The sequence below is a fragment of the Borostomias antarcticus genome (genome assembly GCF_949987555.1).
Source record: "Borostomias antarcticus genome assembly, chromosome: 14".
In the NCBI taxonomy this organism is placed as follows: domain Eukaryota; kingdom Metazoa; phylum Chordata; class Actinopteri; order Stomiiformes; family Stomiidae; genus Borostomias; species Borostomias antarcticus.
Genome location: NC_140247.1, coordinates 18,286,332 through 18,302,608, shown reverse-complemented (window position 1 = coordinate 18,302,608; position 16,277 = coordinate 18,286,332). Strand labels below are relative to the sequence as shown.

At 45.3% G+C, this 16,277-nt stretch overlaps 1 protein-coding gene across 1 annotated transcript in view; it reads left to right on the top strand.

Moving 5' to 3' along the window:
• sh3tc2 (SH3 domain and tetratricopeptide repeats 2) overlaps window positions 1–10,372 on the top strand; it is a gene marked incomplete at both ends in the record, with an annotated part of 37,548 nt that extends 27,176 nt beyond the window's left edge. The window contains one exon of the mRNA XM_084448547.1: window positions 10,362–10,372. Within this exon, the coding sequence (XP_084304673.1) occupies window positions 10,362–10,372 (11 nt within the window). The remainder of the gene's footprint in view (window positions 1–10,361) is intronic.
• Between the last annotated feature and the right edge of the window lie 5,905 nt (window positions 10,373–16,277).

Sequence of the window (16,277 nt, the reverse complement as noted above, 5' to 3'; positions counted from 1 at the left end):
AGAGGAAGAGAGAGAGACAGAGGGAGAGAGGTGAGGGGGAAGGGGGGTATATTTATAATACTGTCAGTTCCGGAAATGTCTCAAAATGATCATTTTAGATATTTTCCGTGGATCTGTAGATTGCTGAACTCTGTCTGACTCTCTGCCTTCCCTCTATTTCCTGTCTCTCCCTCACTGTTCTCTCTCTCTCTCTCTCTCTCTCTCTCTCTCTCACACACACACACACACACACACACACACACACACACACACAGGATGTGTACGCAGAATGTAAACTTTGTGTTGTGTTTTATCACTGTTGTGGAGGTTCTTTGTGTATCCCTGTTCCCTCTCTCTCTCTCTCTCTCTCTCTCTCTCTCCCTCTCTCTCTCTCTCTCTTCTTGGTCTCTGGTCAGTGCTTATTCAAAGAGTAAACTTTATCCCCTTTGAAGTGTTGGCAGGGGCAAGTGTGTCATATCCCCCCACAGCAGCTCTGGAAGCTTTAGACAGTCTCAAGCTGTTTCTTTCATTTGCCTATTTTTAGACATTATTATCCAACCAAATGTTTATCATAATTCTTGATAAGCATAAGTGGAGTGTGTCCAGTGCTTGGCCATATCCCCCCAAGTGACAACAGATCCTTCACTGGATGTCTTATCAGAGAGAGGCCTTCTATGCTGGCTGGAGCATTTCCACAACAAATTGGAATAGGCCTTCTTCTCAGTAAGAGTAAATAAGAGTCACAGACCAGATAACATCTGTGGCGCCTACATCATGTGCAAAATAACTGAGTCCTGTAATCCACTTTATTTTTAATATAGTGTACTTTCAAGTCCTTACAGGCCCAGCGTGTACCTGAGGTTTGGAAGGATGGAAGAGGTCGGTAAGTCCCTGTTCCCAAATCCAGTTTCCCCAAAATGTATAACAGAGGAGCAGAGAAGGCCACAGTCACGCTGCTTAACCTGATTGGAAAGTCCCTGGACGGATGTGGGTCTCATACTGGAGGCTACTAGACTTCTATTTGTTGATGTTTCCTCTGCTTTAAACTAAATGCAACTCCTTACTGTATATTGTAACCAGTAGGCTTCTAGAACAATTTGACTAGAGCATGGGTTCCCAAACTGTGAGGCGGGCCTCCCCTGGGGGGCCCCAAAGAAATTCAGGGGAGGCGCGGAGGGATGGTTAGAAAAACAAAAAAGGAAAAACATGTTTTTTATTTTTTTAAATGTCTATAGTTTTTATGAATGAAATGGGATTTTAAAGGTCAGAAAATCGAAATAAATAATGGGAAAGATGTATCCTAAATTTGTGGATAGTGCAGAGAGAGCCTCCCCCCGCAGGCATGAATGTATTGTGTGAAAACGTCATAACGTTAACTAGCAACGTGCCACCGAGCTAACTTAGCTGTGTAACATTATGGGCTAGCTAACGCTGCCTTGCAAAATGGACAAATTTGGGGGGTTTGGGGAGGGCGCGGGTGTGTCGAAGGGAGGCCCACATTGATGGAGTTTGGGAACCCATGGACTAGAGTAACAATCTTGCGGGCTGGGTCCTCAGCGTTTTAACTAATAGGACACAGAGTGAGTGCAAATTGAGTCCTGTCTCACCAAGTTTGCTCCCCGATACTCAATGAATGTTATCTACCCTGCACCCAGCTGTGTCCTTAGGGGGCAAATGAAAATAAAAAAAACAGAACATCCCTTAGTATGAAGTTAGAAGTTAGAACACTGTTTAGAGAATAAAGTATTATTATGTATTTAACATAATCTCATGAACACAATTTCCCTCACATCCCCAAATATGAATAGGTGCAAGGCAAGCATGTGCCTGTATGTACTGTAAGAAGGGCCGTATATGTTCAGTATATGCAGTAGGTTGGGGAGTAGTGCAAATGACTTTGATATGACATCATTTCACATTACTTCATTCATTGAAAGGAATCATCATTTCATCCACAGTTTCTCTGTGGCTGTTGGTCCCTTTAAATCGGACCCCCATCCGTTGTCGTGTGGTGTGCCACAGATATCCGTGCTGGCACCAACTCTGTTTGCCCTATACATGCTCCCCCTCGGCCTTCTCATCAGCACATTCAAGGGTGTCAAATATCATCTGTATGCTGACGACATCCAACTCCAGTTCTCTCTTAAACCCGGTAAAGTCGAGGGACTCAGCATCCTACATGACTGTCTGTCGGCCATTGACCAATGGATGGCGGATAACTTCCTGCAATTGAACGCCTCCAAGACTGAAGTGCTGATCGTTGCGAATGAAAAGACTGCCGCTACAGTGGTAAACCACATGGGGTCCCTCAAGGGAAATGTTTTTTTCAGTGGACCGTCCTCCTCCAGGGGAGTCAGGAGCAGTGGACCGTCCTCCTCCAGGAGCAGTCGGGAGCAGTGGACCGTCCTCCTCCAGGGGAAGTCAGGAGCAGTGGGCTGTCCTCCTCCAGGGGAGTCAGGAGCAGTGGGCCGTCCTCCTCCAGGGGAGTCAGGAGCAGTGGGCCGTCCTCCTCCAGGGGCAGCAATGGGCAGCCATCGTTCATGGCACCCAGGGACCAGGTCCAAGTGCTCAACCCAGGTCTTCGTCAGGAACCGGATCTTTTCTTCTGTATGTTTTTTGTATTGGGGACTTTGGGAGGAAACCCTTGTGAACATGGGGAGAACATGCAAACTCCACACAGAAAGGCCCGGAACACGGGGAGAACATGCAAACTCCACACAGAAAGGCCCGGAACATGGGGAGAACATGCAAACTCCACACAGAAAAGCCCAGAACATGGGGAGAACATGCAAACTCCACACAGAAAGGCCCGGAACATGGGGAGAACATGCAAACTCCACACAGAAAGGCCCGGAACACGGGGAGAACATGCAAACTCCACACAGTAAGGCCCGGAACATGGGGAGAACATGCAAACTCCACACAGAAAAGCCCGGAACATGGGGAGAACATGCAAACTCCACACATAAAGGCCCGGAGATCTTCTTGCTGTGAGGTGACATGGTACTGCGCCACCGTGCCACATGTGAGTAATGTTGGGGTTCGGTATCTTGCTCAAGGACACCTTGGCACAACGCCAGGAGCTAGGATCGAACCGGGGACCTTGCGATCGCCAGCTGGCTGCTCTACCTCCCGAGCTGTGTGCCGCGCCTGGCTACATACTGGGGTCTTGTGATGATTTTACTTCTACTAACTCTTCTCTACTTTTCTCGTTTTTTCTTGACTCTTCTACCTACGGGTATTAATAAAGTCAACTGAACTGAACAGGATGGAGACAGGATGGAAGCCGTTTCTTCCATTCGACAGGCTGTGTCCCCCTACGCTCTTAGCCCTGTGTGACATGTGAAATCAATAACAGTATCTCATGCCGAATGCTTTCTTGACGGAAATATCTGTCTCCTTCGCCGGGGTCTGGACCGAGGTTCTGAGTGTTGGGGCCACAGTGGAGTTGTTGCTTCCAGCAGAGTCCCCACACACACAGCATGTGTGTGTGTGTGTGTGTGTGTGGGGAGGGAGGGGTATGTGTATGTGTGTGTGTATGCGTGTGTTTGTGTGTGTGTGTGTTCCACCATTTTAGGCCTCATTGTCAGTTAAGTAAGCAGACTTGAATCGTGTCCTCTTATTTAGTCAACTTCATAAGAATGTTGGGGGAATTCTGGAGAGAGGGAGAGCAGGACAGACAGAAAGATTCTGTGAGATTCTGTTAGAGAGGATCTTGTTGACTGGTTAGCAGTAAACATTTTAGCTGCTTTAGTTCTCAGAATATCAGTGTAAGTAACTCCAAAGGAAGTTTTAGAGACATTTTAACAACCCATTTGGATGCGAATGCACGCACGCACGCACACACGCAGGCACGCACACACACACACACACACACACACACACACACACACACACACACACGTCTTTCTCTCTCTCTCTCTCTCTCTCTCTCTCTCGTTCTGCCACACGTACTGTGGGAGAAGTGGCCGCAATGTTTATGTATGTTTTCCATACATTATGCTACAGTATGTCTGTGTTTGCATAGAAACAGACTGCCTAGAAACAGACTGCATAGAAACAGACCTCTTAACATGAGAGAGAGAGAAAGACAGAAAACGTAGTGAAAGAGAGTGATGCATACCGTAGATACAGAGAGGGAGGGAGGGAGAGAAAGAGAAAGAGAAAGAGAAAGAGAAAGAGAAAGAGAAAGAGAAAGAGAAAGAGAAAGAGAGAGAGAGAGGGAGAGAGAGAGAGAGAGAGAGGGACCATGCCCAGGCTGCAGACAGGATTTTGAGTCAGTGCTGTAAATGTAGCTTTTTCATTATTAAAACCCTCACTCACAACTCTTCACGTCTAGCTAAATACATTCTCCAGTAGACCTCCAGGCACGTGCACACACACACACAAACACACACACACACACACACACACACACACACACACACACACACACACACACACACACACACACAAAATCAATAACACCCCAATGTGTCATACTCTCTTGGCAACTTTCTACTCACGCTGCGTCCTCTCTATGCTGAGAGCTGAGTGAGGGACCAAGGTCACATAACCAGGTTGTATTACCTGTTGATTTCTGCTTTAAAGTGAAGCAGGATACAGTATATATGATGAGGTCATGCATGTAGTCCATTAGGACAGCTGTTCAGGGACAGGGAAGGCTGAGTGGCCGGACCATCACTTGGCAGATGCACAGAATGAGATGACAGTGAATTACGCTAATGGCAAAATCATTAACCTGAGAGGAGAGAGAGAGAGGAGGAGGAAGAGGGAGGAAGAGAGGGAGAAAGTGTGTATGTGCGTGTGCATTGGCGATTGTATAGGGGGGGCCGGGGGGGCAAGTGCCCCCCCTGATTGGACAGCCCAACTCTGCTCAGATTCTTAAAAAAAAAAAAAAAAAAAAACAACTTTTTTTTTTCTTTTTTTTTTTTTACTAATTAACACAATTATTAAATACATAATTGTGGTTTGTACCAGTTTGTGTTAGATCATCATTCATTTTAAAAGTGTATTTATTACTTAAACTATGCTACCTTTAAAAATATATATATATTCATAATCCACTAATGGCACAACTCGTCCGTCGAAAAAAATGAGATGTACTGCTCAGTGCTCAACAAGTTACAACTAGCCAACCTGCTCATAATGGCAAAAAGAGCTATAAAAACAATTTACCACTTCATAAAATAAAATAAAATCTGGCAATGCTAATGAAGAAGCTTCCACTCGAAATGACAGCGCAGCAGGTGCAACCGAATGCAGAAGTGCTCCAGAGGCTATCGAAGCTAGCACACTAGCAACATCACCTTGGGCGAGGAAGCTAGCACCAGCAGGCAGTTGCAGTTTGATGTTGTGATGTTGGGTATGGCCTAGTGCTCGGTCATAAAGTCATATTGACATGCTCGTGGTGTCTAGATGAAGTTTGATGCGTTGTGCATATTGAATTGTCATACGGATTTCTCATTAGCATACTGTTCACAACTGGTATTCTTTGTAAATAGATGGGACAAGACGGCAGAACAGGTTTTTTTTTTTTCTCACGTCAAAATGTTGCCCCCCCTACTCTCAGAGGGTAAAATCACCTATGTCTGAGAGTCTAGTTTAGCACAGGATGGTCTAAATGCTGCTTAATAAACCTATATAAACATGATGACTCTACTGGACTATAGAATCACTGCCAAACTCCCGACATGCTGCTGAGGAAATAGTTACTTGTTATATATTCAAATGTTTGGTGACATTTATGTTACTCACTATTGAGATGGAAGTGTTTATGACTGCTGTTGTTTAAGTGATCGGTTAGTGGTTTTCTCTCACCTACTTTTACATCTTAAGTGGTTGTTATTTACCTAAACAGTAAAATAAACACAAGAAAATTAAATGCTTGGATCATTATTTATACTGCATGGACATTTGGGATATTTGTTAATTAATTAGCTCTTTTCTCCCTTCACCCCCCCCCCTCCTCTTCTCCATCCTTCTCCTCCCTCTATACTTCTCTCCCTCCCTCACTCCCTCCCTCCTCATCTCATCAGGGTTCTTTACAGCAGCCAATTTGTGTATTTTCCGGGATATCATGCATTTCACATACTTTCTCAAAACATTCTGTAGGCCTATAGAAGCTGCGTGTTCTAATGGATGTTGCGGGGTAGTTAAGCACATATTAGAACATCTGTGCCAAGTCCCTCATATCCAAGGCCCCGTGCGTCATGGCTACTATAATCCAGCTATATCAGTGGCTGTATCGAGGTCTTGTATGGGGTCCATGGACGTGTTTCATGTGATTCGATAATTATAGCTACAAACATGATGATTCGGCAAATCAATAATCTAACTTGCTGCCGTATTACTCGGTTCACCACGGATCTTTCAAACGTAAAGTTCCTTTCCAGTAATCCAAACTCCATATCCAATTCCTGTTTTGATTTTTGATCATTGACTCACACGAACAGACTAATTCCGATTCCGATTTCAGAACGATTAAACTGTAACATAGCCTAGGCTATTTGTATTCGTTGGCGTATTCATAAAAACATTTACACACCCGAATATCACAAACAAGAACTTCTGCGTAAGGATTGTTGACATAAACCCATTCTTAAGTGTCATATTCAAGTCTCGTCATAATATGGGAGCTATAACGTGCGGGAATGGATGAAGGACTTAAAACAAATTGATAATAAGGACTGTATTGGAACATTTTGACAGAATTAGATTATTGAATAGAGAATATTATTTAAAAAAGAAAAGGGCAGGAATTCTGGGGAGCCTATACCCACGCCCTAGCGGCATATCTCAATAAAGACTTTTTAACTTTTGGCAGTTGCTTTATTTTGAACGAGAGAATATTATTATACTATTAACGCCAAATCCAGGATACTCGTGAAGGCGCCTGCGTTGTTGTGAACCAGACCTGGAGTAGTGAAAAAGGTGACGACATACAAAACTAAAACCCTCTAGATTCACTGAAACTACCATGGTTAACATAAAAAAGGTGACTGTAGCCAAAAGGTGACAAGTTTGCAGGTCCGTTGAACGGAACGCTGCTCGGCTGCTAGAATAAGACAGCTAATTTAGGCAACAAAACCTTTATTGAGATATGCCACTGTGCGCGTGGGTGGGCTCCCCAGCTCAGTCTTGTTGTTCCGATCATGGTTTAATTTGCAATAGCTCCTTCATCACACCTGTCTGAAAGTGCCAATCAAGTGATTTACAGTGATTTTAGAAAGTAGTTTTGTCAAAAGAGCCTCGCAAATCGTGACGTCACAGAGCGCCCTTGTGACGTGAGCCAGGAGGGGTATAAAAGCCAGAGAGCGACAGAGGAAGAGCAGCCAGAGAGAGAGAGAGGGGGACGTCTTCCTCTCTTTCCCTGACTCTCTCTCGTGGGCTAGAGAGTGAGAGAGAGGAGAAGGAGGTATCATCTCGACATCTCCTCCCCCCCCTTCTCTGTCTCACTGAGAGAGATTCAGTGAGAGAGTCCTCCTCTCTTTCGCTGAGTCTCTCTCAGTGAGCCAGAGAGGGGGGGAGGGGAGATGTCAAGGTGGTATCTCCTTCTCCTCTCTCTCTCTCTCTGGACCACTGAGAGAGAGTCAGGAAGAGAGAGGGAGATATCCTCTTCTCTCTCTCTCCTCTTCCCTGGCTCGGAGGAGGAGGCGGTGGTGGTGGCAAATTTAAAAATAAATAAAAAACGATTTTAATCATAAAAACTTATTCTGATTCTCATTGTAAGCTATAGTGTTGTTATTAAGATATCCATGTTAGCATATAGGAGTACTGTTACTATAGTTACTGTTAGCACTTCAGACTTAGGGGCTGGGCAGCCTCAGCCCTCCACCTCTGACCAGTGCTCCACCTCTGACCAGACATCCACCTGACCAGACCTCCACCTCTGACCAGACCTCCACCTCTGACCAGCGCTCCACCTCTGACCAGACCTCCACCTCTGACCAGCGCTCCACCTCTGACCAGACCTCCACCTCTGACCAGCCCTCCACCTCTGACCAGCCCTCCACCTCTGACCAGACCTCCACCTGACCAGACCTCCACCTCTGACCAGACCTCCACCTCTGACCTCCACCTCTGACCAGACCTCCACCTCTGACCTCCACCTCTGACCAGACCTCCACCTCCACCTCTGACCAGACCTCCACCTCCACCTCAAATTTAAAAATAAATAAAAACCGATTTTAATCATAAAAACTGATTCTGATTCTCATTGTAAGCTATAGTGTTATTAAAATATCCATGTTAGCATATAGGAGTATTGTTACTATAGTTACTGTTAGCACTTCAGACTTAGGGGCTGGGCAGCCTCTGACCTCCACCTCCACCAGACCTCCACCTCCACCTCTGACCAGCGCTCCACCTCTGACCAGACCTCCACCTCTGACCAGACCTCCACCTCCACCTCTGACCAGACCTCCACCTCCATCTCTGACCAAATGTTAACGGTACAGTCGAGCTCTTTGAGTGTGATCTTTACTAGCCTGCTTTGTCTTGTCAAAGGAAAGGAAGCTGAGCCGGAATCCACAGACGTCACCTACCGCGAGATCGAGGCATTGCGCGAGATCGGAATCAGTTAAACCTGGCTACACCCAGGTTCTGTGCAGAGAGGGTCTGTCTGGACGCTGTTACTGGGAGGTGGAATGGAGTGGTCACACTGTTGACATTGCAGTCTCGTATAAAATCATCAATAGAAAAGACAAAACCTATTTTGGTGGAAATAACAAGTCTTGGATGTTGCGGTGCTCTGGTGACGGTTACAGTTTCTACCATGATAAAGTTGAGACTAAAGTATCAGGCACTCGATCCTCTAAAATAGAAGTGTATCTGGATCACAAGGCAGGTTCTCTGTCCTTCTACAATGTCTCTGACACACTGACCCTCCTCCACAGAGTCCAGACCACATTCACCCAGCCACTCTATCCTGGGTTTCTGCCTTGGAATTGGGGTAGTAGTGCAGAGATTAGTAAACTGTGGTAGAGGAGTGATACCTTCTTTCAGTCTATAGAATGAGGCTAGCCTTTCTTTGAGCATCTGAGAGCATTGGCGATTTTATAGGGGGGGCAGGGGGGGCAAGTGCCCCCCCTGATTGGACAGCCCAACTCTGCTCAGATTCTTAAAAAAAAAACCAAAAAAAAACAACAACCTTTTTTTTTTTTTTTTTTAAATAATTAACACAATTATTAAATACATAATTGTGGTTTGTACCAGTTTGTGTTAGATCATCATTAATTTTAAAAGTGTATTTATTACTTAAACTAGAGACGGGACGGCAGAACAGGTTTTTTTTTTTTCTCACGTCAAAATGTTGCCCCCCCTTCTCTCAGAGGGTAAAATCGCCTATGTGCGTGTGTGTGTGTGTGTGTTTCGTGGGTGTGAGCGGGAGTGGGAGTGTGTGGCTAAAGCGCGGTGAATATTTCTCTGTATTGCCAAATTTTAATTCGGTGTATCTCACTTCAAAATGGTTTAAAAGGTCATGTGAAACACTGTCTGTTCTGATACTGTACAGTAACTGAATTCCTCCACAAGTTAAAGGAAGGAAAGTACCTCTTGAGAATTGAACCGTACTGTAAATCAAGTTTTAGTGGCTTGCATACTGTTACAGTACATTACTACTGGGGCGGCTGTAGCTCAGTTGGTAGAGCGGGTCGTTCAGTGATCGAAGGGTCAGTGGTTCGAATCCCAGCTCCAACTGAGCATGTCGAAGTGTCCTTGAGCAAGACACTGAACCCCAAATTGCTCCCAATGAGCAGGTTAGCACCTTGCATGGCAGCTACCGCCATTGGTGTGTGAATGTGTGTGTGAATGGGTGAATGAGAGGCCATTGTAAAGCGCTTTGAGTGTCGCTAAGGTGGAAAAGCGCTATATAAGTTCAGTCCATTTACTATTTACTATGCGCTATGCAGGGCATAAAGTACTGTACTCTACAGTGTGTGGTGTGCTACAGATTATGGGCTCTGTTGACTGGCCTTTAACACAATAAGAAATTGGCAAAGTTGCAGGTTACTTCAGAAGTGGCAAAAGTCCCCGACGTGGGAAAGTGATGTGGGGTATTTTATTTGTTTGAGGAGATGCTTTTTATTTGTATTTTTCTTGGCCTCAAAAACAAAATGAAGCCCTTTTTTGGAGGTTTGCTGATTTAACCTAGGGTCCAGTGGAGCTCATATTTCAGTGAGGTAGAAGGCACACGCATGCACACACACGCACGCACGCACACACACACACACACACACACACACACACACACACACACACACACACACACACACACACACACACACACACACACACACACAGGCCTCTGGGAGTGCAGTAGGGTGCACAGACAGCATGGTGCCCTAGTCCGTGTGACCTCTCGACCCTCTGGGAAACCCCAGGGAACCTCTGACCACTCCACACAGTCACACTGGAACCCACTCTGTTTCATAACCCCTCTTCATCTATGTGACTGAGGAAGATGATGATGACGATGATGATGATGATGATGACAAATGTGGTCGCCGCCCATTCTAGAATGCTTTTCTTACTTTCACATGGCAGCCAATAAGCACAGAAACACACACACATGCTCTGTCTTCTAAAGGAGTCCTTTGGCGTGATGTCATCTGGGGAGACAACAAACCAAATCTCTGGCGGACATTTCTTGGCGTCTGCGCGATGGAAAGCCGTGACTAAGCGAATGTGACAGACAGACAGCGAGGGGGCGGGACCAAGCACTTGTAAGGCAGAAGTGGACGCACTTCCTGAAGAAGCCCCAGCGGCTCCGCCATCGCTCCTGGACTCGGAGCGCGGGAGGGGGGCGGGGCCGGTTTTACGGAGAGCTTTTCAGCCCTGTGTGTTCCAGCGAGGGGCCCTCGCCGGGGGGGGGGGGCGTCTGTTTGCAATTGGACGACTGGAGGGAATCATGGGAATGCCTCGTCTATCTTCATGGCATCCCGAAAAGTCAGATCACAATTATTAAAATGCTGCCCTACTCATAATAAGCGTTCTCACAGTGTGTGTGTGTTTGTGTGTGTGTGTGTGTGTGTGTGAGGGAGGCGGGGATGTGTCAGTAGAGACCCAGCAGAGAAAAGGACCTCTCATCTCATCTAACTACCCATGCTGATCCAACACATATGGGCATGCTGTGCTTCCTCTCAACAGGGGCCTTCTCTGCATGGCCATGCTGTTTCACTTCCTGTTGCGCTCACAGCGCTGGCTGTGATGATGTCTCAGTTCCCGTCGTGACCAGAGCGGCTAAAGAAGAAACGGTGATCAGATTGAGTCAGCGCTCTGGGCATGCTCACAGTGTTGCAATATCTGTGATAATTGGTATTAACAGGTCGATCTGCATGTTTGTGTGTGTGTGTGTGTGTGTGTGTGCATGTGCCTATGTGGACTGTTCTCTTTTTCACATCATGGTTGACCTCTGTTTTGATGAGAGGGGAGACCATCCATTTGTTCTGATGGAAATGCAAATTGTTGTAAAAGTGTAACCTGCAGTAAAAAAAAAAAAAAAGATCAAATATTGTCAGTGTGTCTAAAAGGAAAGATTCACCCAGTCTGAATGTTATGTCGTGTTCTATCAGTTTCCTATTTTTACTATTAAGTGTGTCTCGGGTGGTGTGTGGGTAAAAACATTGTACATTTTGTAAGATTATTAATCAAGTCTCTTTCAAAGGCCGAACCTGCCAATTCACCCAAGTGATCACCTGTAAGCCCAATTTCATGCAATCTCGAGTGCCCCGGGAATCTAAATCAAATTAAATCAAATCAACTTTTATTTATATAGCACCTTTCGTACACAAAAGCAATTCAAAGTGCTTTGACAATAGAAAAAAAAAAATAAACAAACAAGGTACAATATAAAAATGAACACAATAATACAACAATACTTCAAAAAAAAAGTAATGAATAAAATATGAAGGGGACAGGGTTTAATGGAATGCAAGATCCTGCGAGATCCTGCTCTACAACATCAGGAGGATTCGCCCTTTCTCACTGACACTGGACTGGAGGGAGAACATTGAGGTGCTCTATAAGAAAGGACAGAACAGACTGTTCTTCCTCAGGAGGCTCAGGTCCTTTGATGTGTGTAGCAGGCTGCTGCAGATGTTCTACCAGCCCATGGTAGCCAGCACACTGTTCTTTTCCGTGGCCTGCTGGGGAGAAAGCACCAGGTCTGGGGAGACTAAAAAACTGAACAGGCTGGTGAGGAAGGCCAGCCCTGTCGTGGGGCAACAACTGGACAGCCTGGAGGCTGTGGTGGAGAGGAGGATGAGGGACAAACTGAAGTCTTCCATCACTTCTCTACTTCTCTCTTATACTCTTGTATATACATTACAGGTATGTGTATGTAGGGCTGCACGATTATGACAAAAGATAATAATTGCGATTATTTGCTTCAAAGTGGTAATTGCGATTAATAATTGCGATTAACATTTCAAAGTAATAGCTTTAGCTCTGCACAGTTTGCATATGACCTGCTGGACTTGAGCGACATCATCTTTTTCGTAACCAAAATTCTCCCAAATCACGGACGCTGATCCCTTTCTTGCTACTAACTCACTGACCTTGTTTTCGCTCATTTTGTCACTACTCATGGCTGCGGGTACTCTTGTGACACTTGTCTTGACCTACTGCTATCTGTATTCTCAGTGAAATTGCTGCGCACAGCGCACTCAGCGGGAACGCATGTGATTGGTCAGACAGCATAAGTGCCTGTGATTCGTCCGTGTAGTCCTAGCACACTCAATTCAAAGCAAAATTATTAATCACATTAATTACGGCCTTTTGCGATTAGTTAATTGCTGAGGTCTTAATTCACGATTAATTGTGCAGCCCTAGTACAGTATGTATGCATGCATGTGTCTATATGTGTGCATGTATATATGTCATTATTATATGTAAACAGACTGTATGTATGTATGTATATATTATACATTTTATCCATACTGTATACATACTGTATGTACAGTCAAGCCAGAAAGTCTGCACACCCATTTCACATTCTCCACATTTTATTATGTTACAGTACATACTTCTTCTACAATAGATTGAGTTCATTTTTTGCCTCTAACATTTACACACAATAGCCAATAATAACAAAGTGAAAACAGATTTTCTGAAAACATGCACTTTTATTTTATTGACTAAAATATACTTAGGGGTTACATATCTGTACACATCATTAGCCTAATACTTGGTTGATCCACAAATCCACACATCATAAGCCTAATACTTGGTTGATCCACAAATCCACACATCCTTAGCCTAATACTTGGTTGATGCACCTTTGGCAGCGATAAAATAAGCTACAAGCTTGGCAAGCTTGTGGAGCGTCAATACAGTACACAGCCATTTTCATCTCTTTCCTCAGATGTTCAATTGGATTCAGGTCTGGGCTTTGGCTGGGCCACTTAAGGACATTCACAGACTGGAAGTTAACCTTCATCCCAGTCTGACGTCCAGAGTGCCCTGGAGCAGCTTATTGTGCTCTGGCTGGGCCACTCAAGGACATTCACAGACTGGAAGGTAAACTTTCGCCCTAGTCTGAGGTCCAGAGCGCTCTGGAGCAGGTTTTCTTCAAGGATCTCAGTGTACTTAGCTGCATTCATCTTTCCTCCATCAGGACTAGTCGCCACGTTCCCGCTGCTGAAAAACATCCCCACATCATGATGCTGCCAGCGCCATGCTTCTCTGTAGGGATGGTATTAGCCCAGTGATGAGCGGTGCCTGGTTTCCTACAGATGTGACGCTTGGTTCAATTTTGGGTTCATCACACCAGAGAATCTTGATTCTCATGGTTTCAGAGTCCTCTATAGGTGGCTTTTTGCAAACTCCAAGCAGGCTGTCATGTGCCTTTTACTAAGGAGTGGCTTCCGTCTGGCCACTCTACCATACAGGGACCTTACTGTATGTAGGCAGGTGTTGGCAACTGCCAATTATGTCCAATCAATTGACCACATGGTGACTCCAATTAAGTTGCAGAAACATCTGAAGCAGTATCAGTTGGAAAGAAATCACATCAGAAAAGCACATCAGCCCACGTTTGGGTGTCCTATCAAAGGGTGTGCACACTTGTGTACAGTATACAGTATATAATATTTAACATTTAGATTTTTTTTATAAACTGTCTAAAAACTGGCCCTGTATGGGTAACCCCCTGTGTTCTGTTTTCCACCCAAGCAGGAAGGCTACCCAGTGGGCGAGGCAGGAGCCCAATCAGGTAGGCTACCCAGTGGGCGGGGAAGGAGCCCAATCAGGTAGGCTACCCGGTGGGCGGGGCAGGAGCCCAATCAGGTAGGCTACCCAGTGGGCGGGGCAGGAGCCCAATCAGGGTGGTTCAGGACAGCTGCCTGGTTTCCTGTGCAGCTTAAAAGGAGCTCCAGGCCACAAGCTCTCTCTCTCTCCACCAGCACCATGACTCTGGTTTGGTTTGGTTATCCTCCACCATACAACCCCCTCCTCACCAGACTCTCCACTGCCTTCACTCACCTACATGACTGATTATCCTCCACCAGACAACCCCCTCCTCACCAGACTCTCCACTGCGTTCACTCACCTACATGACTGATTATCCTCCACCAGACAACCCCCTCCTCACCAGACTCTCCACTGCGTTCACTCACCTACATGACTGATTATCCTCCACCAGACAACCCCCTCCTCGTCAGACTCTCCACTGCCTTGGTTCTGGTTTGGTTTGGTTCTGGTTTATTCATACATCATCATCTTGGAGCATACTTTATGCCTTCACTCACCTACATGACTGATTATCCTCCACCATCCAACACCCTCCTCACCAGACTCTCCACTGAGTTCACTCACCTACATGACTGGTTATCCTCCACCAGACAACACCCTCCTCACCAGACTCTCCACTGCGTTCACTCACCTACATGACTGATACACTGATTATCATACCCCATTAGATTATTTAGTTTTCAGTTGTATACTTTATTTATATTAAATTATTGATTATTTTGATGATATATGATGTGTGTCTCCATTTTGTTATGGCCAAGAGCCAGGTCATAACAATCACAAAATATGGAACATCAAAATCTGATTCGAACTGAAAAAAAAATGAAGATTGAGTGAAAAAAGTGAATGGAGATATGTATGTTCCCTGACAGGGCGTCAGCGAGATGCCCCTAACCCATTGGACCGCAGCTAAATAAAGTCAAAAAGGTAAAATGTACACTCCCTATGTGACAGGCCAGTTGTAATTGGTGACGATTAACAAATTGTGCCATTGTTAGGAGAAATTGAACAACCTTTTTATGAACAACAGCACCAAATAAAGTGATTTAGTTTTATTTTACTACAATACAGTGAGTATATCCGTAGTTGTATGAAATTCATATGGGTGAATTGTTCCTTTAAATGCAGCGTGTGGTCCCAACCATCAGAACCAACAATTTAATTTGTCGTGGGTGAAGACCTCTATGAATCAGGGTTCTCAACAAGACCCCCTTTTGTTGAAATAGGAAGCCATTTTCATCTCTCTTCAGCAGATGGGCATTTTACGTGAATAGGTTTCTCTCGCTCTCTCTCTCTCTCTCTCACTCTCTCTCTCTGTCCTTCTCTCTCTCTTTATCTCTCTCTCTCTCTTTCTCTCTCTCACAGACCTTGGTATGAAAGCATGTTTATGACTGTATATCCGCGTCCTGTTCCAGCAGCTGGCCAGGGGGAGAGTTAGGTGTTCTGTGTGGAACAGTGATCAGTCAGAAACTTGGACCAGAGGCACGCCGTCGGTATGGATGGAAACATTTTAACAATATCCCCCGCTCTCCTCCGCGCCCCCATCCCTCTGCCCCAGTCACATGCGTGTGACTGCTTTTCCCAGACTTAAATAACCTCGGCGCAGTAGTGGAGTACCGCTGCGTCCAGGGCGATGGAGCCCCCCAGCTATATACGTGGTCTCTCAGGGTACCCTCAGCTGTTTGTTCTGCTTTAATGAAACGCTCAATGCTGCTCTGGGGGGGGGGGGGGGGGCTGGGAAACAAGGGATCGTGGATCCCACAATCACACTTTTGGGAACTCTATGCAAACAGTGGAACATCCAATAAGTGATTAGGCTGCCTCAGTGCAGTACAGAAAGTAAGGTCATTTTGTGCTGAATGATGTGGTTTATGAGATCATCAATCATGTTTGATGTTTTTGGTACCATGAGTTTGAAACGCTGCCTTCAACTGATCAAATGCCAGACAACTTGAGAGGCATGTCTTTGTGAGTGAAGGCTGTGCTTGACTGTGGGAATCGCTGTTTTTCGCCATTAACTATTATTGAATGAATAACAACATAACATG